The sequence below is a fragment of the Geotrypetes seraphini genome, chromosome 12 (assembly GCF_902459505.1).
Source record: "Geotrypetes seraphini chromosome 12, aGeoSer1.1, whole genome shotgun sequence".
NCBI classification, from domain to species: Eukaryota; Metazoa; Chordata; class Amphibia; order Gymnophiona; family Dermophiidae; genus Geotrypetes; species Geotrypetes seraphini.
Genome location: NC_047095.1, coordinates 49,679,779 through 49,706,115, shown reverse-complemented (window position 1 = coordinate 49,706,115; position 26,337 = coordinate 49,679,779). Strand labels below are relative to the sequence as shown.

The 26,337-nt window shown below is 42.0% G+C and overlaps 1 protein-coding gene across 9 annotated transcripts in view; it reads left to right on the top strand.

Annotated features, from left to right (window-relative positions):
- PATJ (PATJ crumbs cell polarity complex component) overlaps positions 1-26,337 on the top strand; it is a 392,685-nt gene that overhangs the window by 240,209 nt on the left and 126,139 nt on the right. For all 9 annotated transcript variants that reach the window (XM_033916053.1, XM_033916047.1, XM_033916046.1 and 6 more), the window contains one exon: positions 13,378-13,469. In XM_033916053.1, coding sequence (XP_033771944.1) covers positions 13,378-13,469 — 92 coding nt within the window. The remainder of the gene's footprint in view (positions 1-13,377; positions 13,470-26,337) is intronic.

Sequence of the window (26,337 nt, the reverse complement as noted above, 5' to 3'; positions counted from 1 at the left end):
CTAGACCTTTAGCTCAGTGGCAGTGCTATGCACTTCTCTGCTGGAGAAAGGGAGTAGTGGAGGGCCAACTAAATTCCAATGAACTATAGAAGTGAATAAATATACATAAAGTAGTATTTATTGATGATAATTTTCTTTTTTCTTTAATATTTCTATTTGCATTTTAAACAAAAGCAAGACAGAATACATCAAGAAACAGCAAAAGCATGTCTAATATAAGCAATACAAAAGATATACTGTGACTCCTCAGTATGACAAAAAATAGATAACATATATGCCAACACAACAAAGCAGTCTCATTTACTAAAAGTCCAACCCCCCCCCCCCCCCTCGACAAGTGAAGGCACTGGTGATAGAACCCAACAAATAAAGTATTCCACAGAGCTAAATAATGAAAGCTGGCCCAAACTCAAGTAGCAACAGCCAAGCCTCCTTCCCCCAGCTATTCAATATAACAAGCCCAGATCCTTCGAAACTGGGACAATTGATTCCTTTTTAAGGCAGTAAGTTTAGACATCAAATAGATATGCTGAATTTTCCGCAACAGCACGGGCAACACAGGCAAATCAGATTGTTTCCAGTGCGCTACTAATACCATGCACCCTGCCGTAACCACTAAATGAACCAGTTTTCGTTGTGGGGTCTACAGTTACAGTATAGCCCACCTTGCCTCTGGGACTCTGCCCCTCAATTGTCAGTTATGTCTCTAGCTCATAGAACTGTTTGGTAAGAGGGGATGGTGGGTGGGCAAGTGTGGCTGCATTTCCCTGCTGTCTACAGAGAACACCCGTTACAGATAAGCAACTTTGCTTTCTCTGGAGACAAGCAGGGAAAATGCAGGCACACTTGCTGGTGAGTACCCTAGCTTAAAACTGAGGTGGGTGGAGGAAAACTCATAATGCAAATAAATTTCAAAGGACTGACTGCCCCAATTGCATATCTAGCACTGAACTTTGATCCAGACAAAAGTGCTTAGTGAACGTATGAACAGAGGACCCAGTTGCTGCTCTTCAGATATCTAAAATTATGACTGATCTCAAGTATAAGTGAGCCCTAGCTGGGAACTTCAAGGAACTAGTAATCCGTTCACTGGAGATTTTGCATTGGATGGAGAGGGAAGATATGAGCAGATGTTTAAATAGACAAGTCTTTCAATTGAAAGGAAGCTCTAGAATGAGGGAGCATAGGATGAAGGTGAAAAGGGATAGATTCAGAAGTAACCTGAAAAAGTATTTCTTTATGGAAAGGGTGATGAATTCATGGGATGTTCTCCTGGCGGAGGCAGTGAAGATGAAAACTGTCTCTGAATTCAAGAAAGCATTAGACAAGTATATAGGATCGCGAAGGGAGTTAAAGAGAGAGTAGATAGCATGGATGGGCAGACTGGAAAGGCCGTATAGTCTATCTGCCTTCATTTTTCTATGAAACCGCAGGGATGTCATTCTTAATGGTTTTAAAGATCAGAGCCAACACTTTAAATTGAATCTTCATCTCAGTCAGAAGCCAATAAAGAGATATCTGTATTTAGGTTATATGTAGGGTTACCAGACATCCAGGAAAACCCGGACATGATCTCTTTTTAGAGGACTGTCCAGGTGCCCAGACAGACTTTCCAAAACCAACATTCAAGAGGCAACAGCCTATATCCTGCTGAAGCGGGACCTGTAAAACCTGAGACAGAAAGAAGCATAACTTGATCCCAAAAGCGCTGAGCCTTAGGGCAATCCCACCAAATATGCTGAAATGTGCAGAACTGACCACAGGCCCGCCAACAAAGGGTGGAAGCTGTGCCAAACATGGTGAAGAAGCTTTGTGGAGTGTAATACCCGAACTAAAGCATTTTATAGCCATTCTCCACCATATTACTAGCTATCATGACCCTCAATAAGAACTGTAATATTTTCTCCCAACCCTTAGGTTCAAACTGTGTGCCCAAAAGAACCTCCCAGTGAAGCTGGTGTTGGCTCACAGAGCAATAAAGCTATATAAAACCTAGAGGTACTCCCTCTGCCTCTCTCACCCAGCACAGCATGCTCTAGGTGGGTCACGTCACGACGCAGCTCTGATTAAGCACGGTGCTTAATGAAGTCAACCACCTGATGATAACAAAAAAGAACCATGGCAGCATCAGTTGCTTTCCTTAGATCTACTCCTGTTGAGGGAATCTGCAAATCTGCCTCTTAGTCCTCGGTTCATACCTTCACCTCTCATTATTGTCTGGATTCTTTTTCCAGACGGGATGGCCATTTCGGCCAGGCAGTTTTACAAAATTTATTCTCCTAAATTGCCAACACTCCCACCATCCCATTCTGGTTCGCTTGGAGGTCACCCACATGTGAGAATATGCTGCCTGCTTGTCCTAGGATAAAGCACAGTTACTTACCGTAACAGGTGTTATCCAGGGACAGCAGGCAGATATTCTCACAACCCACCCACCTCCCCTGGTTGGCTTCTTAGCTAGCTATCTGAACTGAGGAGATGCTCGCCCTATGTCGGGTGGGAAGGCACTTGCGCATGCGTGGTGCGGCAGTCGCAAACAAGTCTGCTTGCGAGGCTGTTCGCATCCAGGCTCTGTGGATGACGTCACCCACATGTGAAAATATCTGCTTGCTGTCCCTGGATAACACCTGTTATGGTAAGTAACTGTGCTTTTTGGGACACCTCAGAAATAGACTGTTTATATATGTATACATGTGTGTATGTATATATATACTAGTATTTTAGCCCGTTGCATTAACGGGTGCTAGAGTAGACATCTATTTTGGGGTTGTTTTTTTTCTTTGTCTCTTTCTCCTTGGATGCTGTCTGTCTGTCATTCTTTCGGTCTGTGTCTCTCCCTGGCCCCCTGTCTATCTTTCTTTCTGTCTCTGTATTTCTCTGTTGTGCCATGCCTGCCTGTCTCTCAGTGGCCCCCTTCCTATGTCCATACTCAGTGCCTCCTATGTCCTTAGTAGCCCAATTCTTCCTTCCCATGTCCTTAGTGCCCCCAGTGCATCCGTCCTGTGTCCTTAGTGCCCCCAGTGCCTCTTTCCCGTGTCCTTAGTGCCCCCAGTGCCTCTGTCCTGTGTCCTTAGTGCCCTCAGTGCCCCTTCCTATGTCCTTAGTGCCCCCCAGTGCCTTCTTCCTATGTCCCCCTCACTGCCTTCCAGACTTTGACCCAACCCCACCCCCGAAGCCAAGCCTGCCTGCCTCCCTCCCATCCCCCTGTGTAGTAGACCCAATGAGCAGCATCTTTAAATTTGTACCCTCCTCCCATCCCCCCTGTGCAGTAGAACCGGTGATCAGCCTGTTTCCATCTTCCCCCGCCTTCACCACCATGCATCCGACCCCATTGACCCTCCCATCCGCCCCTCCCACAGCGAGATGACCTCGGCGTTTCGTTTCCGGCTCCGGGTAGATTTGTCGGCTGCGCCTCTGGCCGGGTTGGGGGGGAGGGAAGGAGGCAGCCGACATCCGACTCGGGCCGCCGCGCCGCAGGAGAAGCAGTGCCCAACTTAAAACCCGGAAGGGTTACCTTAAACTGTTTTCCGGATTTGGCTGCCGCGGTTGACATCCGCCTGGGGGGGGGGAGGAAGAGAGAGAGCGGAGAGGCGGCGACCGCTGCGTCTTTCAACAGGGAGCAGGACAGACCGTAAGGCGCGCATGCGCACTTCCTATGTGTCGCTACAGCTCACTGAAAACCGGCGCACACATAGGAAGTGCGCATGCGCGGCCTAGCATTTTATTATATTAGATATAGATATATATATATATATATATATGTATGTGTGTATGAATATGTATAAACTTAGCATCATCAGTAAATTGATCTTCAAATATTCAGCAGGAGGATTCTTCATGAACTGTTCCACTACGTCAAAGAATTCTTCATCAATCACAGTCAATTGCTTCATGGAGAAAAGCCTTGAATTGTAGCCTCTAATCTATTTACTATGCAACAGGCAGAATCACTTATCAGGCACCAGCTTTATTTCTGCTTCAGTCATTTTCCATCACTTTATATCAATTGATTTTTTTTTTTTAATTCTTACTTAGTTTTATCCCAAATAAGTTTGAGTTTAGGAGTTGTGGTGGGCTACATTTATTCTGTAGGCAGAAAATGGGGTCAACCATTGTCACATAGTTCTTTTAATCAGCTGGTCTCATTTGCATGACATAATTGGTGTGGAAGAGATGAAGTGGAATTAACAGTAATTGACATTATTTCTTCTTTCCCTGATACCACATATCTCCACTCCAAAATAAGTGCTTCATCTTTTTTTTCCAATGCGATTAGTGCTTCATTGAAAGTGCTTTCATAATTTCAAGCTGTGATTGCTATGAGCCTGTTCCTCATGTATGAAATAACCTCTTATTTTGGTGAAGTTGGAAAGTGCATTTCTCCCTGGGACACCAGCTTTATTCTTTGTTTTTGCTAGTAGCAACATAAATAGCAGGTAGGTCTTCTGCTGGTTCTACTACTTCTTTTTCATTGCTAGTGGGATAATGTTTCAGCATTGAATCTTTAAAAATCTATTTTTTTTTAGTAAATTTATTAGTACTATTTCATTGGTGGTCTTTTTAATAGTATAGAAAATACTTTTATGAGATCTAAGCTAATTTGAAGTGAAAAAGATTATTGATCACATGAAAGTAGACAAGATTTTCTCTGGGTTTCCTTTATTTTTGATTTTCTTTAAACGAGGCAAGATTTCTCTCCCAAAATGAGGGCTAGTAGGCATTATTATTATGGTTCCTTGGATCGAGACTCTATCAGGTAAAGTCTAACAATCAGTTTTCTACATGTTGGAAAAACCCTTGCGGGGTCCCTCAGGGTTCCCCACTTTCCCCCACATTATTTAATGTGTATCTATCTTCTCTGGGGTTTCATCTGGACAAATTGGGCTCAAGATTGTTTAGTTATGCCGACGATATAACAATCATCATTCCTTGTAATTCAGCTTTATCCCATATTACCCCAATAATTGAGTCTATTTTCAAACTGATGGAATCATGGATGCAAGAATTTAAATTAAATCATGACAAGACCAAATTCTTTGTTGCATCCCAACATAGAAGTTTACATGAACCATCAATTATCATAAATTCAACACTCTATAAGATCAGTCCAACGATTAAAATATTGGGAGTTGTTATAGATCAACACTTGACCATGAAAAAGCAAATAGATACTGTGGTGCAAAAGGGTTATCACACACTTTGGAAGCTGCGTACTATAAAATCATATTTTGAGTTTCTGGCCTTTTTACTTTTAGTTCAGTTGCTACTTTTAAGTCTTATTGACTACTGTAACATTGTCTATTTGACATGCACCAAGAAAAAGATGGCTAGGCTCAGACTGATTCAGAATACAGCGGTCAAATTAATTTATGGTCTAAAGAAATATGATCATGTGACGCTTTTTTACCGTGAGTTGCATTGGCTTCCAGTGGAGGTGCGCGTTTTGTTTAAACTGGGCTGTTTTTGTTACAAAGTGGAATATGGTATTGCTCCAGTCTATATGTCTGATAGATTTCTTCTAGCATTCCACTCTATGCTAACTTACCTGAGTGTAAAAACCTGGAAAGACCTATCAGAGACCATTAGGAAAGAAACAAACTACACTGCATTCAGAAAAAACCTGAAGACTCACCTCTTTGACAATTAACTGTCTTCAATTCTATATAGCACCCCCTACTTCTAGGTCCCTCCTCTTTCTTCTCCATACCCCCTTCCCCTACTACTTTCCTCTTCCTCTTTGATCTGTTGCCTTGAGCTTGTATAGGTATGTGCGACTCACAAATGGAAGATTAGATTAGATAAATATAGGAATCACATGCATTGTTTAATTTTCCATCTGCTCAAGGATGTAAGAGCAAGAAATCCTTGGAACATACACTAGCATTTCAGGCTGCTTTTTATGACCGGGAATTCAAGCCACTGTTGTGTAGTGCTTGTTCTTTCAAGCACTTTAGAATTCAGCTGAAAACTCATCTATTCTCAAAATACTCGGTGAGTTAATTCAAATCATCTTTAGGCTATGTTATTTTTAATCTTTTGTTCACCACATTGAACTTACGGTTATGTGGTTTATAAGTACGATCTTATGTTATGTAAATTGCCTATCCTGTTTCCTATCTATAAATGAAAATGTTATAAAATTGTTAAAAAAAAAAAGAAAAAACATTTATGGACTGAAAAGGTCAAGGGAATGGGACCTTTCCCTTTCTTCCTTCTCTTCTCCCTAAATCTTTTTAGCCTGTTCTGCTTCTCATTTCCCCTTGACACAGACTTCTGTTTCCCTACACTCCCCAGCAAGTTCCAATCCAATTTTCTCTAACCTGTTGCTGTTTGATGCAGGTTTAGCTCATCCATTCATTCACTGCTTCCCATTTCTTACTCTCCTCTACAGGTGAGACTTCTTTTCCTTGGTAGGTTTAATTCATACTCAATTTGTGGCTCCCTATTGATCACAGGCATGGATCATTTCCTTGCTCTGCTCTCCCTGGCTTCAGGTACATTCCTGTATTCTGGGACTGCATCCCTATCCCCTTTTACACTGCAGCACTCCCCCTGGTACTCACGGATTCCGAGCCAATGACCACCTTCTGCCTGTAGAGTCTACATGAGATTCTTTGCCACATGCTCATCCTGAGCTCTGGAAGTCCAACAAGCATTACAGTTTGAAATCTCAGAGATCACATGCTGAGTGAGAAAATATTCCAGCAACCCAGAGCATAGACGCATGCACTCATACTAAATCACAATGTTTGGGCTGCCTGCATGTTATTGCTCCAGTGGCCAAGGAACAAGCATCCAGCCCAAGGAGCCAAGTGGGGATCTGGGAGATGGCTGCAGAATTTTACTAAGAGCCAAGAGGGGAACAAGGATTCAGCAATTAAACAGAAGGAATGCCAGAGAGCCAGACCAAAAAACATTAAATTTTATTTGTATACTGTGACTATACTATGGAGTTCATTGAGGTTAACAAGAATTATCTAAAGACCGTATATAACTGGTAAAGGTACAAATACAAACAACCTAGAAGTAGGACAAGATCAGCATCAGATACCATCGCAGTTAATTAATATGAAAATTCAGATAGTAAACAGCCTGAGATACAGTTAGTTATAGATAGAGATCCCCGAATATGGGTAGCTGGAGTAGGAGTGGGGAGGACATAGTGAGTACTTGGAGTATCTGTACATGGAGCATTTACAGTTGTCTGAGGGGTTGAGTGTGAGTAACATGCAGAAAGAGCGCAGGGTTTAGTGCTATGCTAGAAACTTACTGAACAGGTAAGTTTTTAAGCTTCTCCTGAAATGCATGTATGATGAAGAGAACTCTAGGATGGGGAGTAGTTCCCAGCTTAAGTGAACTGCTTTGTAGGGTAATAGTTTGTGAGACAATTTGTTCCTTTCCCCCTCCCTCCAACTTGGAGCAGGAGATCATTGACGAAGTTGGAGGGAGGAGGAAAGGGACATATTGTCTCACAAACTATTATCCTACCAAGCAGTTCACTTAAGCCGGCAATTACTCCCCGTCCTAGGGTCCTCTTCATCATCAATGATCTCCTGCCACCTCTTCCCGCTGCTGTGCTAATTTCTAAGGCTCACACAGCCCAGTGCCCATTTCTACCTCCTGTGGGATATAATGGGGAATAATCATTTTAATTTTTGTGAGGAATTGGAGCCGTGCTACTCTCCATTCCCTCTCAGTTGAATCCCTGACCATCGCCCCCAAGAGAAAGTTTTAAAAGGGAGATTTCCAGTTCATGGAATTCCATGCTTCCTCAACCCTTTCTCCATCCTTCTACTGTTTAAAGAAAAGAGCAGATACCCCAAACTGACCCAGGTCAATTAGCAAAATAATATATTCCCGCTCAGTTGTGGGGAGCAGCTGATAGATTCGAACCAAGCCCCCCAAAATCTGAAAATGATCTTTCCTTGCTTGTTCTTGGTATTTTTTCTTCCTAGTTTCATCTTTTCTGCCATTTCCAACCCTCTAACCTGATCTTCTCTCTTCATAGTGCTCTTTTCTTTGCTTATCTTCCATGTTTCATTACGAGCAGTGCACTGAAGATGGAAATAAAATAGTAAAAGCAAATGTTAGTGTACAGTTCCACCAAACATACTATTAGAGGAAAAATTGCTGATCACTGGAACTCAAAGGCATTATGTCCTCTCCCACGGTGTCTTATTCCCACTTGGAATTGTAAAATTCCTCATTGCATTTTTAATAATAGAACAGCTGTCTCTTTCTTAATTTTGAAAAAGCTTTGCAATTAACTTTGCACTTTGAACTCATTAACTATGCATTCCTTTGGCTCCCTTAAGGGTTCTGGAACAGTACATAGCTTTAATATTTAAGGGGAAATGAACTGAACTGCAGACAAGCACAATTCTAGGAGAATCACACTTCCTTACCATATTGCTTATTCTAAAGTCTCTTCTGACTGTATAATATAAATTTTCAAATGAGAAAAAAAAATTTGATTTTTTTTTTTTGTGCAGTAATTTTTATTGAATTTCCAATAACACAGTCACAGAAAGAAAGAAAACAATCAGGGTCACACATGTTGTTCCTTCACAGCAGCCCCCAAAACTGTACACAGCAACCAAACCCCTCCCTGCCCCCCCCCCCCCATTTCCCCAACCTAGAACAAATTATATCTTCAATAAGTAACTGTGGACATAGTGTCCCAGACAGGTGGCCAAATCTGCAGAAAGTGCCGCCATGCTGCAGACGAGTCTCTTTTCACATCCAATGTGCATAAGAGAGCACAAATCTCACTTTTCTACTCTGTCACAGAAGGAAGGCAATCTTGTCTCCAGTTTCTCAAAATGCAGTTCCTGGCCAGGAGAAACAACTTCTCAAGCAATCTATTAGTAGCACTCTTCGTGCCCTGGGTGAGAAAATGAGAAAATAACAAGATGTCTGCACAGCAAGGTAGTCTCTGGTGTAGAATTCGATAAAGATAAGTCAAAACACATGTCCAAAACATATGTTACAAGTTGCCTGTTGACACTGGCAATTTGGGCAGTGTGAAAAAGGAGCAATTCCCACCCAGAATGCACATTGGGGCACTGCATAAAGCCTCAGTAAGAACTTATATTGTAATTCCTGCAAGTTGGATGAGCGGGTGTAAATTCTTAAATTCTCTAACAATAATTGCAAGGCTTCACCAGTAGTAACTATTGGATCACCTCCATTTTCTGCATTCCAAGTGGTAGCTATCCGATCAAAGTCAAAGGGCAAAACCAAATTATTCAACCTCATTGGATAAAAAAGAAATATCGGCCCTTATAATTTTGGATAATGAAAAAAGTTCCACTATCGAATTCACAGCATCCTTCTTCACGGACTCCTAGGCAAGAGATTGCAAATAGTGACGTACCTGGCCATAAGCCAGCGGTCACATATGTCCAAGGTAAGATATGTCATGACTTGCATAGATCCCTCCTCTTAACAATGTTCTTGACGTAAGCCAAGCCCTGGTCTTTCCAGGTGAAGAGTTTGTGCTTAGAAGAGTCTGGGTCCAAGTCCAAATTACCTAACAATGGAAGCAAACTAGTGGACTAGGAAGACACCTAAAGTTGCTTACAGATCCAGTGCTAGGCCTGATGCATTGATTTAAGGATTGGATGGCACCATGCAGGCAAAATTCAATGCAGCACTTTAGTATGCAGATAATACAACAAGTGAACAGGGGCAATAATCTGTTGTTCCAACACCAGGGGCGTATAGAAGTGAGAGTCCTTTATCCAGTCTACCAAATGCTACATCAAACATGCTACATTATACCTTCTCAATTCCGGTAAGACTAAACTACTCCTACCAAAGGGGTATGATAGCTGTTGAAGCATGCAGCGGGGCTTCCTATTATTCCACAGAAACTTGTGTAATACAGAATGTAAAGTCTGTAAATGATTATTAGTGGAATACAGTGGAAAGGTTTGTAGAACCAAAAGCCATTTAGGAAACAACACCATTATGTAGAACGCAATATGTCCCCACAGACTTAAGGGCAGCTTAGACCACATGGTAAACAAATCCAAGGACTTATGTAACAAAACAGTATAATTTTCTTTATAAGCATCAGCCACATTCACTGTAAGAAATATTCCCAAGTAACGCATCTTATAAACAACTTTTGTAAAGGGAAAGGGAGAAATCCAATCAGCATAATCGTAGCCCCCCACTGCAAGAGCCTCCGGTTTGTCAAGATTTAAGGTAAAGCCATGTAGCTGAACAAAGTCTAACACTCTCAATACCAAGGGATAGGGATGGGAAGCACTCAACAGCAGATCATCAGGAAACGCCAAACATTTAACAGATTCACCCACAGCCATACCTTCTGGTCCCCAATCCTCATGTATACGAATAAGCAAAGACTCCAAAGAAAGTATTAAAGGTAAGGGGGACAGGGGGCAACCCGGCCTCATACCTCTGCCCAAGGAGAACACCTCAGACTGCAACCTATTAGTCAAAACTGCAGACCGGTCGTGCTCATATCATCCCTTAACCATATCCAAAAAGGGTGCTCTAAAATCCCAAACAAATATCCCTAATGTAAACAGTCAAATGCCTTTCAGGCATCCAGGCTCACCAGAAGACCACTCTGTTTTTTCGCGGTTGCATGCCCCATAACTGCCATCACCTTCCATACATTGCAGACTGCCTGCTGAGCTTGAACAAACCCCACTTGATCGGGATGAATTATCTATGGCAACAAGGGGGCCAATCTCTGAGCCAAGATCTTAGCCAACAGCTTCACTTCAAAATTAATCAAGGAGCATATATGAAAATTTGATTTTTAATAAATAATGTTTTTCCCTTGGCATTAAGCATTAATATTCATTTTGGTTTCTTCTACTTTCTTCCATGGTTTAAATGCATGCAACACACTTCATTTTTTCATAAGCAATCAAGAAAGGGAAAAATCCAGTCACTGGGATGTTCAAGAAATGGCTGTTTTGAACCAGACTTCTCTAGTTACAAATATCCAAAAATATTACTCCACATATGTCAACTGTCTATGATATCTTTGGCTACTGATTCTCCATCCTTGCTGTTTTGTATGTAAAAACTAAGGGATGCTGTGACATGTCATACCCATGCATTATGAAACCAACATGTGACACTGAGAAACACAGAACAAAAAACTGTGAAGTTGGCTACAAATGAGACAACATAATGGAGCCAAGGATCAGAGGAAGCAGATTGTATTAAGACCCGACACAGTGATGGTATTAGAATGTCTAATTTATTTACTCTCTTCAGCCCATCCTGCCCATCACTCACCTCAAGCCCCAGCCAATCAGGTTTGACGTCCCATTATATATAAAGTCAAATTGCATACCACACAGCGTACGCTGAAGAAAGCCACAGCATGATGACTGAAATGTCAGTTCTATCTGTCTAGATGCGGCAAGACCCAGAAAATTGCAACAGTCATGACACCAGTCGTGGAAGCCTAAGAGCGCTTATAACCCAGCTTTACACTTTAAACTCACCAGAGAATTCTTCACCCTACGGAAAAAGAAACCAACTGATTTTCCTGCTAAAATTCAAATTGGTGACCATTGGACTTTCCTGCCTCACTCACGTAAACCCTAGCCAATCAGGTTTGAGGTCCCACTATATATAAAGACAAACTGCAGACCTTACATTATACCCTGCAGAAAGCCACAGCATGATGGCTGAAACGATGTTTTTACCTACCCAGACGTGGCGAAACCCAGAAAACGTCAAAATATATCAGGGCAAGAAAATAGTACCAAAAAACACAAATGGGATGTGACCAAAAACACTACCCACAAAGAATAGTAAAAATTTATCAATACCAGCTTTACATATGATAGGATAGCTCAGAGACATGGAGGGGCATAAAGGAAGGAAAAACCCTCCAACCACCTCACCACCCAATCATTGCTTAATCCTTAATACTTTTAAGCCAGTTTTTGGAAATTTTCAAAAAATATTATGGTGAATATCTCAAACTTGTTAAATATGTGCAAAGAATAACTTAGCTAAAACTTGGTTTCTAGGTTTCGACGTGGCACGTTTCGTTACTCTGCATTAGGAAACCAACCAGCAATTTAATCAACTGTTCTTGCTAAAGGAACAGCAATGAACGGTGTATTTCTAAAAAGGAAAAAAGAAGAAAAAAACACTTACTAGATAAACCCAGAAAACTGCAACAATTATCTTTTCTTAATTTAAGGGTGAATATGCTTAATTTTATTTGGTTCACATCCTTTGTGCACTTTTTAGTTGTGAGTGCAGTATTCATGCTTTAATATACGTAGCCATCTACCTAACTTTATTCACACACCAGTATAGTGAAAACACACCCAACAATAAACATTCAGTTAGGTTATGAATTATGGGAGTTCAGATTCCACCAATTCAAATGAATTTGGCTGGAGTGGTTATAAAGAAAGAAAATCAAATTAAGTTATAAGGTATATATATAAAAAATGACAAAGGGAATAATGAAGAACACCACTCCAGCCAAATTCGTTTGAATTGGTGGAATCTGAACTCCCCTAATTCATAACCTAACTGAGTGTTTATTGTTGGGTGTGTTTTAATATACGTAGTGCATGTGAAGTTTAAGTAAGGGTTAACCTAGAAGCACTCATTTGTTTAGATCCACAACCATTGAAATGGTTAATGCAGAGGAACTTTCAATTAAGTCAAAGGGCTCCTTTTACAAAGGTGCGTTAGGGCCTTAACACGCGGAAAAGCGCGCTAGCCGCTACTGCCTCCTCTTGAGCAGGCAGTAGTTTTTTGGGTAGCGTGCACTATAGCGCATGCTAATCCAGTGCGTGCGCTAAAAACGCTAGTGCGACTTTGTAAAAGGAGCCCAAAATCACAATAGGAAACCTTAAAACACACAAATCATTAAACATCAAAAATCTGTTAATATATTGTCTTCAAGTTTAAAGTTTATTAAAAGATTGTTTAGACCGCTTAATCAAATATCTAAGCAGTTTTTCCAGCACCCCTTGTTTTTATTTGTTTTTATAATGATGTACTTTTTTTTTCTTTTTTTTCTTAATGTACTTCTATATTGTAGACCGCTTAATCAAATATCTAAGCGGTTCACAATATAGAAGTACATTAAAAAAAAAAAAGTACATCATTAAAAAAAAAAAAAAAACAAGGGGTGCTGGAAAAATCCAAATATAAGAAAACACAATCGTACAGACCTATGCAAACAATAGGGAAGTGGGGAAGAACTACAATTATTATAGAAAAGGTAAACATAAAAGGAAAGTACGGTAGGCTAGGGTAAAATAGCAATGGTCTTCTGAATATGATTTTATTGTGTGTGTTTCAAATCATGTTTTATATTATTTCTGTAATGTTATAATGTCACAATTTTTGCAGATAAATAATCAAGTACTTTTCGGAAGAAGCCACCAAAATGCATCTGCAATAATCAAGACTGCCCCCTCCAAGCTCAAGCTTGTTTTCATAAGGTAAGCTGAGAATGCAGTTGGATGTTTTCCTTTATCTAGATAGTTTTTGTGTAACATAGGGCTCCTTTTCCTAAGCTGCGCTATCGGTTTAGCGCACGCTAACCCCACCATTGAGCTGGAGTTAGTTTTTGGTGCGTAGCGTGGAGTTAGCGCACGCTAATCTGCAGCTAGCACAGCTTCGTAAAAGGAGCCCATAGTATCTTACTTTAATAAGAATTCTTTTGTATAAAAAGGCCATTCAAAGCATTCTTTGGTATACTTTAAATAGAAAAAAATGTTATAAAATAATTACAGGCCTGAAATGTCCCAAGTGTTCTCGGTTGTAATGACTATTGCCATAAAAAGAAGTGTTATCTATACAAAAGTATTGGTGGTAATCATCTGAATGTTCGTATCACCATTCAGACAAGCAAGATCCCAACATAATTTTCATCTTAGTATCTGAGAAATAGACTAGCAGCTATTTTTGATTTTCTGGACTTAGATTTGTTTTTTTGTTTTTTTAAACAAGATTGTATTAAATTTTCCAGAGTTAAGAAAGGAAGTAATTAATCACATTCCTATCCGTGAAACTTGATTCTACTGGTAACCATACGATGGTGTTATCCTATCATATTAACAGCTAACACTGACACCTAATAACCACTGTGGTACTTTAAAAGACATTGTTTTTTTGTTTGCATTTTTGGGGAGGGGAGGGAGGAGGGTTGCAGCATTGCCTAGGCTATAATGCTGTTTCCAGTGCAATAGGTGAGACATTCTAGACAAGTGGTAGTGTCCCCATAACTGCATGCCACCTGCAGAAGGAATCCAGTTTGGATTTTTCTCTGTGCCTTCCCTGTACTTCACTGAGGTCCATAGCTCCTCCTACAGTTTATCCCTTCTTCTGCATGCATGCTTGCAGGAGTGTGTTCATTCTGCTCTCCACACTTTATTATTTTATTCAGTGTTGGGAGGGTTTTGATGCTCTAGTGCAGCTGTGACCTCCTGTATGTCTTTCCTCTCTGGCACATGATAGGTTTAGTTTTTAGGCAGATTATGGACCCTCCGGGCTTGGTTCTGGTGGTTCTAGACTGGCCTCACAGGCTGTGGTACACAGATCTGATGCGTCCTCGTTAGGGTTGAGGCCTTTTTTGGAGCATCCATCCTGACCTACTTCCGCAGGAGTCAGTCTGCGAGGAGGACTCAGGCTGCTTTGCTCTTATGGCTTGGCTCTTGAGCTTGCAGCTTTAGACTACAAGGTCTCTTCTGATGTGGTCAATGGCATTCTTCTCTTTCTTGTCTAAGAAGTCGATTGCTATATATGCTTTTGCTATGATATGGAAAACTTTTCCAACATTGGTGCGCTCAAGACCTAGCGGGAGCCGTATTCCACTCCACTTTCGGTGGTACTGGCCTTTCTCCAAGCTGGTTTTGCTCATAAAGCCTCTCTGTGGCATTCCTTCTGGTCCAATTGGCCGAGCTGTCTTGTTTTTGAGCCGGGGCAATTCTTCATCTTTGGCATCTCACCCTGATGTTGCCAGATTTCTGAAAGGGGCTCTTCGCTTTGGACCACCAGTTAGTGGTGTCGGGACACCACCAGGTCCACCCAAAAACTTAAACTATCCTTCCACTCACTAAAAGGTATCCTCTATGCGGTAAAATTAGGGAAATCTCTCTTCTTCAGAATCACAGGGCTTTGGAATAACCTTACTGCCCCACTACGGAATCTGGGCTCCTTCCAACTATTCCAAAAGCACCTGATGTCATAATGCCTCATTCCACCAATGCCTAAGCTCCGTCCTCATCTGCACAAGCCTCAAACCCTTTAAAATAATAAGTGTTTGAAGCTTGTGTGGTTAAGGCAGAGTTTATAGGAATGGGGAAGGAACAGGGACAGGGATAGTGACAGTGATAAAACTCATGGGGACAAATCAGGGAAATTGAGTTCCTGCGGGGACGAGGAAAAATTTGTCCCCATGTCATTCTCTAATATGGAGTAAGAAGAGAATTGAGGTGGGAGAGTGTGAAGAGAATGGTAAGTTGGATGAGGGAATGATGGAAGAGGGGGAAAAAGGCAGGGAAAGAAAGTTATTTTAGTACAAGCACTCGTTTGACAACAAATGTTTTGTGTGTTCAGAAAGCCTATTGTAATTACATATAAAAGAGGAAGTACTACTAATAGGTGATTTTAATATGCCAGATGTTGACTGGGGCATCCCTATTGTGGGTTCTCATAGAAATAGGTAAATCCTGTATTCTCTAAATACATTGAACAGGACCTTAACTATGCATCCATATGTTTTAACATATAAAATCTTAAAATACCTACATATTCATATATGTAACATAAAAACTACAAAAACAGAGCATTCAGTATGGAAATGGTACGCCTATATTGCCCCACTTTTAAATGCCATATCTGGCATACTGTGAAAAAAGCTATGTTTTCAATAGCTTTCTAAATTTTCAAATTATTCTCCATTCTCATGTTCTAGGTAAAGTGTTCCACTAGATTGGTGTCATCACAGAGAACATCTACTCCTAAATCTCTTTCCTTTCTTTAACATCCTCCTCAAATCTCTTTCCTTTCTTCTTCTGCATAATCAGAATTTCCAATAACAATAATTCTGATTAGATCTCAAAAGTCATCCTGGTTATCCACCTTGATTTTGTTATGAAAGACCCAACAAACATACATCCTCAGTCTAACACGCCACTTTCCACCCTTATATCCTCCTGGCACATATGTCTTTTCTCTGTACACTTACCTTTCCCATTTAGGTTTCCTCTTTTTGTTCCCCTTCACACCATCTCCTCTCATCTCCTTTCTCCTCCCTTTGACGCTCCATCTCCTTTTGCCTTCCCCGTTGCCACTTATCTCTCCTTTACTACCTTTGACTGAGAAGTGATGGCTAGAGTAGAGATTTCAAAGTATACCTGCCAAAACATTGCTGTTTATTTGCATTCAGAAGTGATGCTCCCATCTCAATTATTGCTGCTCTATAATTACATAGCTTCTTTTATTTTACAGCTACAAAACATTTTTGAATCCACCACTATCTGGACTTTCACAAGGCGTGCAAGGCCCTTGAGACCTGGAGCACATGTAGGACTTCCAATCCTTCTGCTCCTCACTTACTACCGGAACTTCTACAGGAAGTGTACAGTAGAGAGATGGGTCTATGGGAGCAGCAGGATTTCCCATTCTCTGGATCCCAGGGGCCTTGATGTTTTCCTTCTCCATTGGTGTTAACTCTTTAATTGGCAGATGGTGAAATGGCTGCTTTACCTAACTTGATGTTGAATGAGAGTGACAGTGCCAAGTAACAGGCATTTGGAGATGTAGATCTCCCATAAGAGCCATAGAAGACACATGTTGCCAAATAAAGGGTTAATTTTTTCTAAAGTTGACTGCCCAGGACCCTCAGGCTGCTTCCAGTTTTGCTGGATACTTGGGCTCTGGAAGAAAATGTAGAGGAAGTAGCCCAAGACTCCTAGATTGCTGTTAAATTTAAAAATTTGAGCTGTGTAGGTACAGGGGTGGGGGGGATGATGCTCTGGCCACCTGATGCTGCTGTTTAGTTCCAGTTTGGAAAAGCAAGAAGATGCAGTACCAACAATAGCTCCAAAGTGACGATATCTTCTACTTTAATAATAGGATACTACCACATTGTGGCCACGTCGGTTATTACAACTTCTCATGCTTTATGGACAGATGTTAGCTTATATTTTGTATTTAGCACATGCCTTTCTAGTGGTAGATCAAGGTAAGTTACATTCGGGCACAGCAGTATTTCCCTGTCCCCAGACAATGAAGCTTAGTCCATGGCCACAAAGAGTGCCAGTGGAATTTTAACCCTCATCGTTCTGGGTGTGGTTCACAGCCTGTTTCTCTAAACACTAGGCTATTTTTCTCCTTTATTTGCACCATTTACAGCTGACGTGGTAAGGGAACAGGGGAGCACATATAGTCAAGTGTCCTCTCTGTAATCAAGAGACTAGTATTTTGCTCACATGTCATAATGTTGTCAGTATGGTGGTAGCAACAGGACAACAGCTTCCTTAAAAATGACTCAGCTTCTTTTGTCCCACCAGTGTTAGTGCAGATGTGATCATTATATCCTGCCCTACTCTCTCATCTCTTTCACCCCCTCTCCTTCTGTGGTCTAGTACCAGTCAGTAGGACAGCAGTATTAGAAGCCCAGTGCTCCAAAGCTGGTTTTCCTCCCACAGCACCATGTATATCAAATACCTGATCTATGATCAAATCAAGAAATAATTTCCGGCAGGAGGAGGAGTGCATTAAGTTACTAAAGTTTCTCTTCTACATATTAGGATCCCAAGGAGGGGGACAGGTAGAGGAGGCAGTAGGTGAGTAAAAAAAGAAATGGACACAATAAGAGACAAGAGCAATGAAGTAGGACAGATTTGAATCTCTGGGAGAAGAGAAAGGAGACTGGAAACCTAGGGAAACAGTGACCCTGAAATTGAGTTAGAGTCTCAGGAAAGTGTGGGGCAGAGATGCAAGAAGTGCAGAAACTCAGTCTGCATTGAGATTCTAGAGAGACTCATTTGTAAACCGCACAGAGCTGCGAGGTTGTAGCGGTATATAAGAGTACTGTTATATTATGACAGCAGGAAGCAAGGACTCCGAGGCTGCAAGAGAGGGATTGTGGAATTGGGAGGGGGAATGTATAAGTAGGGTTGTATTATATGGACCGGTGGGAAATGAATGGGAGGTAATGATATGGCCTAAGGATGTGAGATGACATAAGAGTAGAGTCCTAGTTCCATTGTAAGTGGCCAAAAAGGACACTGAATAATGAAATTCTCTTTGGTCACAAATTAAGGAAAACAAGGTAACGCACAAAATATAGGAAAAAAAATAAAACAGTTTGAAAGAACCCTAATGGCAATCAATTTTCCCATAATTACTTCCTCTTTCTACCTGTGTTGATAAATTGTTTTAACATTCTGCTAACTGCAATAATAATAATACGTATAATGCATGTATACCCTGCCTTCCTTTCAGTTGGTTCTCATTTGTAAACTCCTTTTTCAGTTTTTGTACAGATCTACTGTGCTTGAAATTTAGAGGAATTGGTCTTGTTTCATGTGGTTTCTAATGTAATAAATTAGGTTTGGATAAAAGGAGGACTAGCGTAGTTGCAAATTAAAGATGAATGCTGTGCACTTTGTGAAAAGCAAACTATTAGCCTCTACTTCAGATGAATGAAAAAGATAATAAGCTACCATCATATTAGTAAAATACCCTTTTTAGCTAGAACATGAAAGTGTCCATTTATGAACAGCATCAGACTTCAGTATTCCAATTCCTAGAATATGAAGATGTGATAATTTCACTCCTTTTTGCATGTCTCCTTATTTTTCAGGCACAAAATTAATACCTCAACAGATTATTTCATTGTTAAATCATCCCAACAGTCAGGTTTCCCAGTCAATAATCTAGCACTGTCTTTATAAGTAGAAGAGTACATGAGAAATAGAAATTCATCATGTTTTGTATTCCAACACAGTTGAAGGACTGAAAAGCAAAGAATGTCATCCAATCAGCTTCTCCCATAGGAGCCTCTGGGAGAATTCCAGTTTCATTGTCACATCAAAGCAGATGGTCAGTTGCAGATATGGATATATGAGAGAATAGAAGCAAATTTGTTTTAAAAACCCATTTTCTTCCAGCTGAATAGATTTTTTATGTAATTCAGGATTTTCAGAGGGGCTGGGTCCTGATTTCTTTCTACTTTACTCAGTTATAGAAAATGATCTCTGTCCTTAATTAAATTCCACTTTCTGAGGCTGACTTTCAATTATAAACCACAGAATTTAAAAAAGAAAAATTTGGGACAAGTGTACTGATCTCTGAAGACAATATTAGCTGACTCAACAAATATTTTTTAATTAATAAGTGGCATGCCAAGCATATTTCACTACTCGGTGGTGTTCATTAGACAAGCTACTCCATTCACAACATAATTTCTAATCACTATTTTTTCAGACTTTTTTAAACCAATTTCTTTGAAGAAAATATTCTAAGCTAGATCATTTAATCACATACACAAATCTAATAACATAACACATTAGGAAAAGAGACTTGATCTTGGATGAGTTTTTCCTAGTACTTCCAAGTAGCTGTCAGTCCGTATTTTATTTATTTATTTTGTTATAAATCAATCTTTGGCTTGTCACCTGGCTACCTTCTTTCCCATTTTTCTTTGAACCACTCAAATAAGTCCACACGCAGAGTTTGTTTGTTTGCATTTCCTTCTGTTACATTGTGTTGTTATAAAAGATTTCTTGAGAGAATTCTCTGTTTTCAGGCTGCTAAATTGAATGGTTGGTTTGGAAAAATTATGCTAGGAGCTTCCTCCTATCTTGATTTTAGAAAACTATCGAAGACCCAATTATTTGATAAATTTGTATCCTAATTGTATTCTGTCGTCTTTTAAAACTTTTATGCATTTCTTATGTTTTATTATCTGATGTATTTCCATTTTAAATTGTATTCTTTGCTGTATGATCAGTTTTTATTTGTTGTGAACCGCCTAGAACCATTCCTGGCTAGGCGGTATATAAAAATTAAAATTATTATTATTTATACCGCTGTAACTATAATAGACAGGCCTAACCGGTTTACAAACTAGAGGAACATTGGATAGGAATGCCAATATTTTAATAAGAAAGTGTATCAGTCATACAGAGGCAGGGGTAGAAGCATGAGGAGGGATTGGATGTACAACTTGTCTACAGGAAACTATATCAGTCACACATAGACAAAGGTAAAAAGCAACAGAAGAGGCAAGGGGGAATTGGATGTGCAAAATCTCTGCAGGAAAAGTCAGATCGTGCCGGGACCTCAACCTTATGCTAACCAGCGGAGAAGGCTTGGGAAAACAACCAAGTTTCCAATGCTGCTATAAGATAAATTCAAATAACTACTGTGTCCCAGCCTCCAGAATCTTGCAGTATAAAAGTAGTTTGGGAACTGTAGATAGACTTGCCTGCTGTGGATTTGAAGGCCTGAAAGTTGTATGAATATTTGGCACTGTGTATATTAGAAGCGTGTACATAGTGAGTACTTAATTAAAGCTATGGAGGGGCATAATCAAAAGAAACGTCTAAGTCCGTTTTGGCCTAAGTCACAAGTCGTCCAAAGTTAGACATGGGAAAAGGTCCATTTTCGAAAAATACGTCCAGCATTTTTTTTTTTTTTGGGGGGGGGGGGGAAATCGTTCAACTGTACATCCAGCCGTCTGATTAACCAGACCGCTAAGTTGTCTATCTTTATACCCCATTTTCATCCAAAAATTTGTCCCCATTTTCATCCAAAAATTTGTCCAAGTCACAAACGCCTAGAAAAAGACCTTTTGGGTGCGGGAGGGGCCAGAAAAGTGATGGACTGGACATCCAGACATTACATTACAGATTTCTATTCCGCCATTACCTTTCGGTTCAAAGCGAATTACAAAAAGAGTTATGGAAGAAGGGTTACAACGTTAGATCAGAGAAGGTTTCCAAGAGAGGGAAAAGTAGGATCTGGGGTTAGGGAGGGGATGGTAAGAGGGGGGTTAAGCTTTATCATGGTATTAAGCTTTATTAAGGGATCTCTTGAAGAGTATAGTTTTTATTTCCTTTCTGAACATCTTGTAGTCTGGGGTTGTTGTCAATAGGTTGGAGACTTGGTTGTCTATCTTCGCTGCCTGAGTGGCCAGTAGTCCGTTGTATAGTTTTTTCCGTTTTACTTCTTTGATTGGGGGGTAAGTGACTGGGGTGTGTGTTTTTCTATGTCTGGTAGAGGTGGTTTGGATGAGGCGGTCGTTTAGGTAGGTTGGGCTGTCTCCATTTATAGTTTTAAATAGTATACAGTAGAATTTAAATTGTATTCTTTCCTGGATTGGAAGCCAATGAGAATTGATGAATGCCTCAGTGATGTGATCATGTTTTTTTCAATGAATAGACGAGTCTCACAACTGTATTCTGAATTGTCTGTAGTTGTTTAATCATTATTGCAGGGCAGGGGAGGTAGAGGATGTTGCAATAGTCTAGGATACTTAGGATTAGAGATTGTACTAGGAGCTGAAATTGTGTTTTTTCGAATAATTTTTGGACTTGTCTAAGGTTTCTCATAACTGCGAAAGATTTCTGTATTGTTTTGTTAATTTGTGGTTGCATGGTGCAGCCTCTGTCAATAGTCATACCTAGAAGTTTTAGGGTGGTTTGCAAAGGGTAGTAGATAGAGTTGATTTCTAAGTTGGTTATGGTTGGGATTTTGTTATTTTCTAGGAGGATGAATTTAGTTTTGTCTGGGTTGAGTTTCAGTTTGTGGTCTTCCATCCAAGTCGTAACTGTAGCTAGAGTTCTGTGTAGTGTGTCTGACATTAAGAGCATTGGTTGGTCAAAAGGAATGAGGATGGTGATGTCATCAGCATAGCTATAAGAGGATAGGCCTTGTTTGTTCAGGTAAACGCCAAGAGAGGCCATATATAGGTTGAAGAGAGTAGGGGACAGTGGGGATCCTTGTGGAACGCCGCAGGGGTTGGCACCAGAGTAGTGGGGTACCTTACAGGACACTGCTGTGAACTTCACAAAAAGAGTCCCACATAAACATCTCATTACAGCTCCCTTATAGGTCATGGTGAGCCTCCCAAAATACCCCCAGAATCTACTAGACCCACCTATCTACCACTCCAATAGTCCTTATGGCTTCAGGAGCCACTTATATGGCAGTACAACAGGGTTTTGGGGGGGTGCACATGTTTCACCATGAACGCAGTGATTACAGTGGCTTATAGGCCTGGGTCCTCCTCTCCATGATTCACTAACCCACCCCCAAGACCACTTAAGCTACCTCTGTGTAGCTCTACTAGGCTTTCTTATGCCAGGCTGCCAGGTGCTGATGTTCTGGAGGCAGATATGTAAAGTTGTTATTATGATTTTTATGGGGGAGGAGAGCAGTGATTACTGGGGCAGTGTGTAGAGGGTCTGTACTTTGTGTCTGCAGTGCTTATCTGGTCACTTTTGATACCTTTTGTGGACTTAGACCTGGTTTTAGATGGCCTAAGTCACAACGTCCAAATTCCGTCTTGGCAGTGTTGTAAAACTTTCTGTTATACATGCAGTACGACGAAGTCTAGGAAGGCCCACGTCCCGCCCAAATCCCGCCCTCCACACTCCTCCTGACACGCCCCTTTTAGCTCTGGTCGTTCAGTAGCACTATGAAGGCCTAGGTCAGTTTTAACTATGTCTAAAACCTGTTTTGATTATTGGCACTTGGATGGCTTGTCTTTTAGATCGTCCAAGTGCTGATAGTTTCGATTATGAGCCCCATATTGTTTAGAATATTCTAACATGCTGTCTGCTTGTGTTCATAGTAGACATTTTTCTTCCCCCAAATGATGTCTTTACCTAGTTTTGAAAGTGTTGTTTGCTTTATCTTTATTGGAAGCTTCTATACTGCTACTAATGACTGGGGAGTTAATTCAGAGCAGTTTGCAAAGACTTCTGTAATGAATGTTAAAATACAGATTTGGATGGATTCCCCTGTGATTGTTGGCCTCCTAGCTGCTTGGCTAGGGTACCACGACTGCATTTGCATTATTACACTATCATATATGTGTACTATATTTACACAAGATTACTATTAACCATTCTAACTAAAGTATGCTGTGAAAATAAATGTAAAAATCTAGAAAATCAAAAGGTGAGGGAATTCAGAAAGGTGTAGTATATAAATAATATAAAACCTATGACTTAAATGTCTGCATGTGTGTTTGATGTGTTGAATGGTGCTTATGAAGAACTAAGGCTGGTACTGGGCAGACTTGCACGGTCTGTGTCACATATATGACAATTTCGATTTTAGGATGGCCTAGAGAGGGCTTCAGTAGAAACTCCATTAATTTGGAATGTGAGGACAGTGCCAGGCAGACTTTTATGGTCTCTGTCCTGGAAATGGCAAGATAGTTTGGATAGAGTGAGCTTCTATGATAACTCCAGTAGTTAAAACCTAAGTATAGTGCCAGGTGGACTTCTATGGTTTATGTCCCTGAAATTAGAAAATGACACGGTAACCCACCGAAATGGGGAGAGAAAAAACCTGATTACCATGGGTACAGGAATAAAGCCATTATCCCAGGACAAGCAGGCAGCATATTCTTAACGCATGGGTGACGTCACCGACGGAGCCCCGGTAAGGACCTTTTTAACTAGAAAGTTCTAGTTGGCCGCACCGCGCATGCGCGAGTGCCTTCCCGCCCGACGGAGGAGTGCGTGGTCCCCAGTTTCTTCGTTTCCGCAGAGCGAAGAAGACGCATGTGTTTTCAACGGCCGTTGAAAAACTTTTTTCTGCCTTCCCGCTCGCGTACTTTTTTAATTTTTTCAGTTTTTTTCCTTTCGGACGATACTTTTCTTAAAAAAAAAAATTAAAAAAAACATTGAGTTTTCTTTATTTTTTCGGGCCGGCCCCAGCGGGGCCTGTTGCCACCATACAGGCCTCCGGCTTTGATTTTGCGGAGGCCGTGTTTCCCTTCATGCCCCCTCAACCGGGCTTTAAGAAGTGCCAGCGGTGTGCACACCCGATCTCCCTCACCGACCCACACAATTGGTGCCTCCAGTGCTTGGGTCCAGAGCATCGGGCTGACACCTGCACCCGCTGTGCTACGCTTAAAAAGCGTACTTTGAAAAATAGGCAGATCCAGCAAAATATTTTGTTTGGTACCGGATCTGACATGGAACCGGCTGTGACGTCGACGGCACCCCAAAAGTTGGCACCGACGACATCGACACCACCGGACCCTTCCTCGGGGCCGTTGGGCCCAGGTAAGCCGGCTAAGAAGCCTCCCACTTCCCTTGAGCGCCCTCCTGCCACAGTTGCGACACCGGCCCTCCCGGCACCGCACCGGCCCCGCAAACGCTCCGCTCCGATCTCAGTGAGTGCCTCATCATCGGCCTCCTCATCGCCGGAGCGTAGAGCGGCACCTATGGTACCGAAGAAGAAAAAAGCGGTACCGGTGCCTCCCCTGGATGACCGCATCGCGGCCATACTCCAAACACAGTTATAGGAGCAGCTGTAACAACAGCTCCAGCAACTGTTGCCGGCGTTGCTGGCACCGCACCTTCCGGTACAGGACCAGTCCGAGCCTCGCACTGTCCCATCGGTGTCAACCCCCTCGGTACCGATTAATACCTCCATGCCAGTGCTCTTGGCAGAAACACCTACAGTGCATACCCATGATGCTGCCGACCCTGTCCGGTCCCAGGAACGACATCGGTCTTCCTCACCCGGTACCGCCTCGGTGCGCTCAGGCAAATCTCTCTCAAAGACCCGCCATGCCGAGCCCCCCACACCGATGTCCAAACGTATGCACCCCGACATTAGGGACCCGGACTTGTGGGAAGACTCCCCTCACGGTACCGAAGAGGACGCTTCATCAACCGACGAAGAACCCTCCATGACCGACACCGTATCAAAACCAGAGCAATCCTCTTTCTCCAAATTCCTTAGGGAGATGTCAGCAGCTCTTTCCATTCCCTTAGAGTCCGACTCTAAAAAGTCTCAAGCTTTCCTCGACGCCCTAGACTTTGAGCAGCCTCCCAAAGAATTTCTGAAGTTACCCGTCCACGACATCTTACGGGAAACTTTCTATAAAAACTGGGAAGCTCCCCTCACTGTTCCTGGAGCCCCTCGTAAATTGGATAGCTTGTACCGGGTTATTCCAATCCCAGGGTTTGACAAACCTCAATTGCCCCACGAGTCCCTCCTGGTGGAATCTACTTTGAAAAAATCTCAGGGTTCCAGTGTATATGCCTCCACCCCTCCTGGCAGAGAGGGAAAAACCATGGATAAATTTGGTAAGCGCCTTTTCCAAAATGCCATGTTAGCCAATAGAGCCAACAACTACACCTTCCACTTCTCCATCTACATGAAGCATCTGGTGCAACAGCTCTCCTCCTTACAGAAATATCTTCCTGAACGTAAGGTCCCTCTTTTCCAGCAACATATTTCTAGCCTCCTCCAACTCAGGAAATTTATGGTTCGCTCCATCTACGACTCATTTGAGCTGACCTCTCGCGCATCTGCCATGGCGGTGGCCATGCGCCGTTTGGCATGGCTGAGCGTCTCTGACCTAGACATTAACCACCAGGACCGCCTGGCGAACGCACCTTGTCTGGGTAATGAACTCTTCGGAGAGTCCCTGGACTCAACAACCCAGAAGTTCTCAGTACATGAGACCAGGTGGGACACTCTGATCAAACCTAAAAAGAAGACTCCACCTGCTCGCCCCTACAGACAGCAGTCTTCCTACCAGCGCAGGTTCTCGGCCAGACCTCTCAACCCGCCCCAACAGCAGCCTCGCCGACCTCGTCAACAGCATCAATCTCAGGCTCGCTCACAGTCTCACCAACCTGCCAAGCCTCTACCTCTGTCAAAACCATCTCAGCCCTTTTGACTTTTTCCTCCATGGCATAGCCAGTCTCCCACCATCATTGCCTCTTCCTCAGCCTATCGGAGGTCGCCTCCGAATCTTCCTCAGCCGTTGGGAGGTCATCACATCAGACCAATGGGTCCTCAACATCATTCGCCACGGCTACTCTCTCAACTTCCAGACTCTTCCACCAGACCATCCTCCCGTAGAGTCTGCTTCTCACTCCTCCCAAACCCCCCTCCTCCTGAGGGAGGTCCACTCTCTCCTTCTTCTCAATGCCATCGAAGAAGTGCCTCCGGACCAAAGGGGTCAGGGATTCTACTCCCGCTACTTCCTGGTTCCCAAAAAGACAGGAGACCTCCGTCCCATCCTCAATCTCAGGGACCTCAACAAGTGTCTGGTCAAGGAGAAGTTCAGAATGCTCTCCCTTGCCACGCTTTACC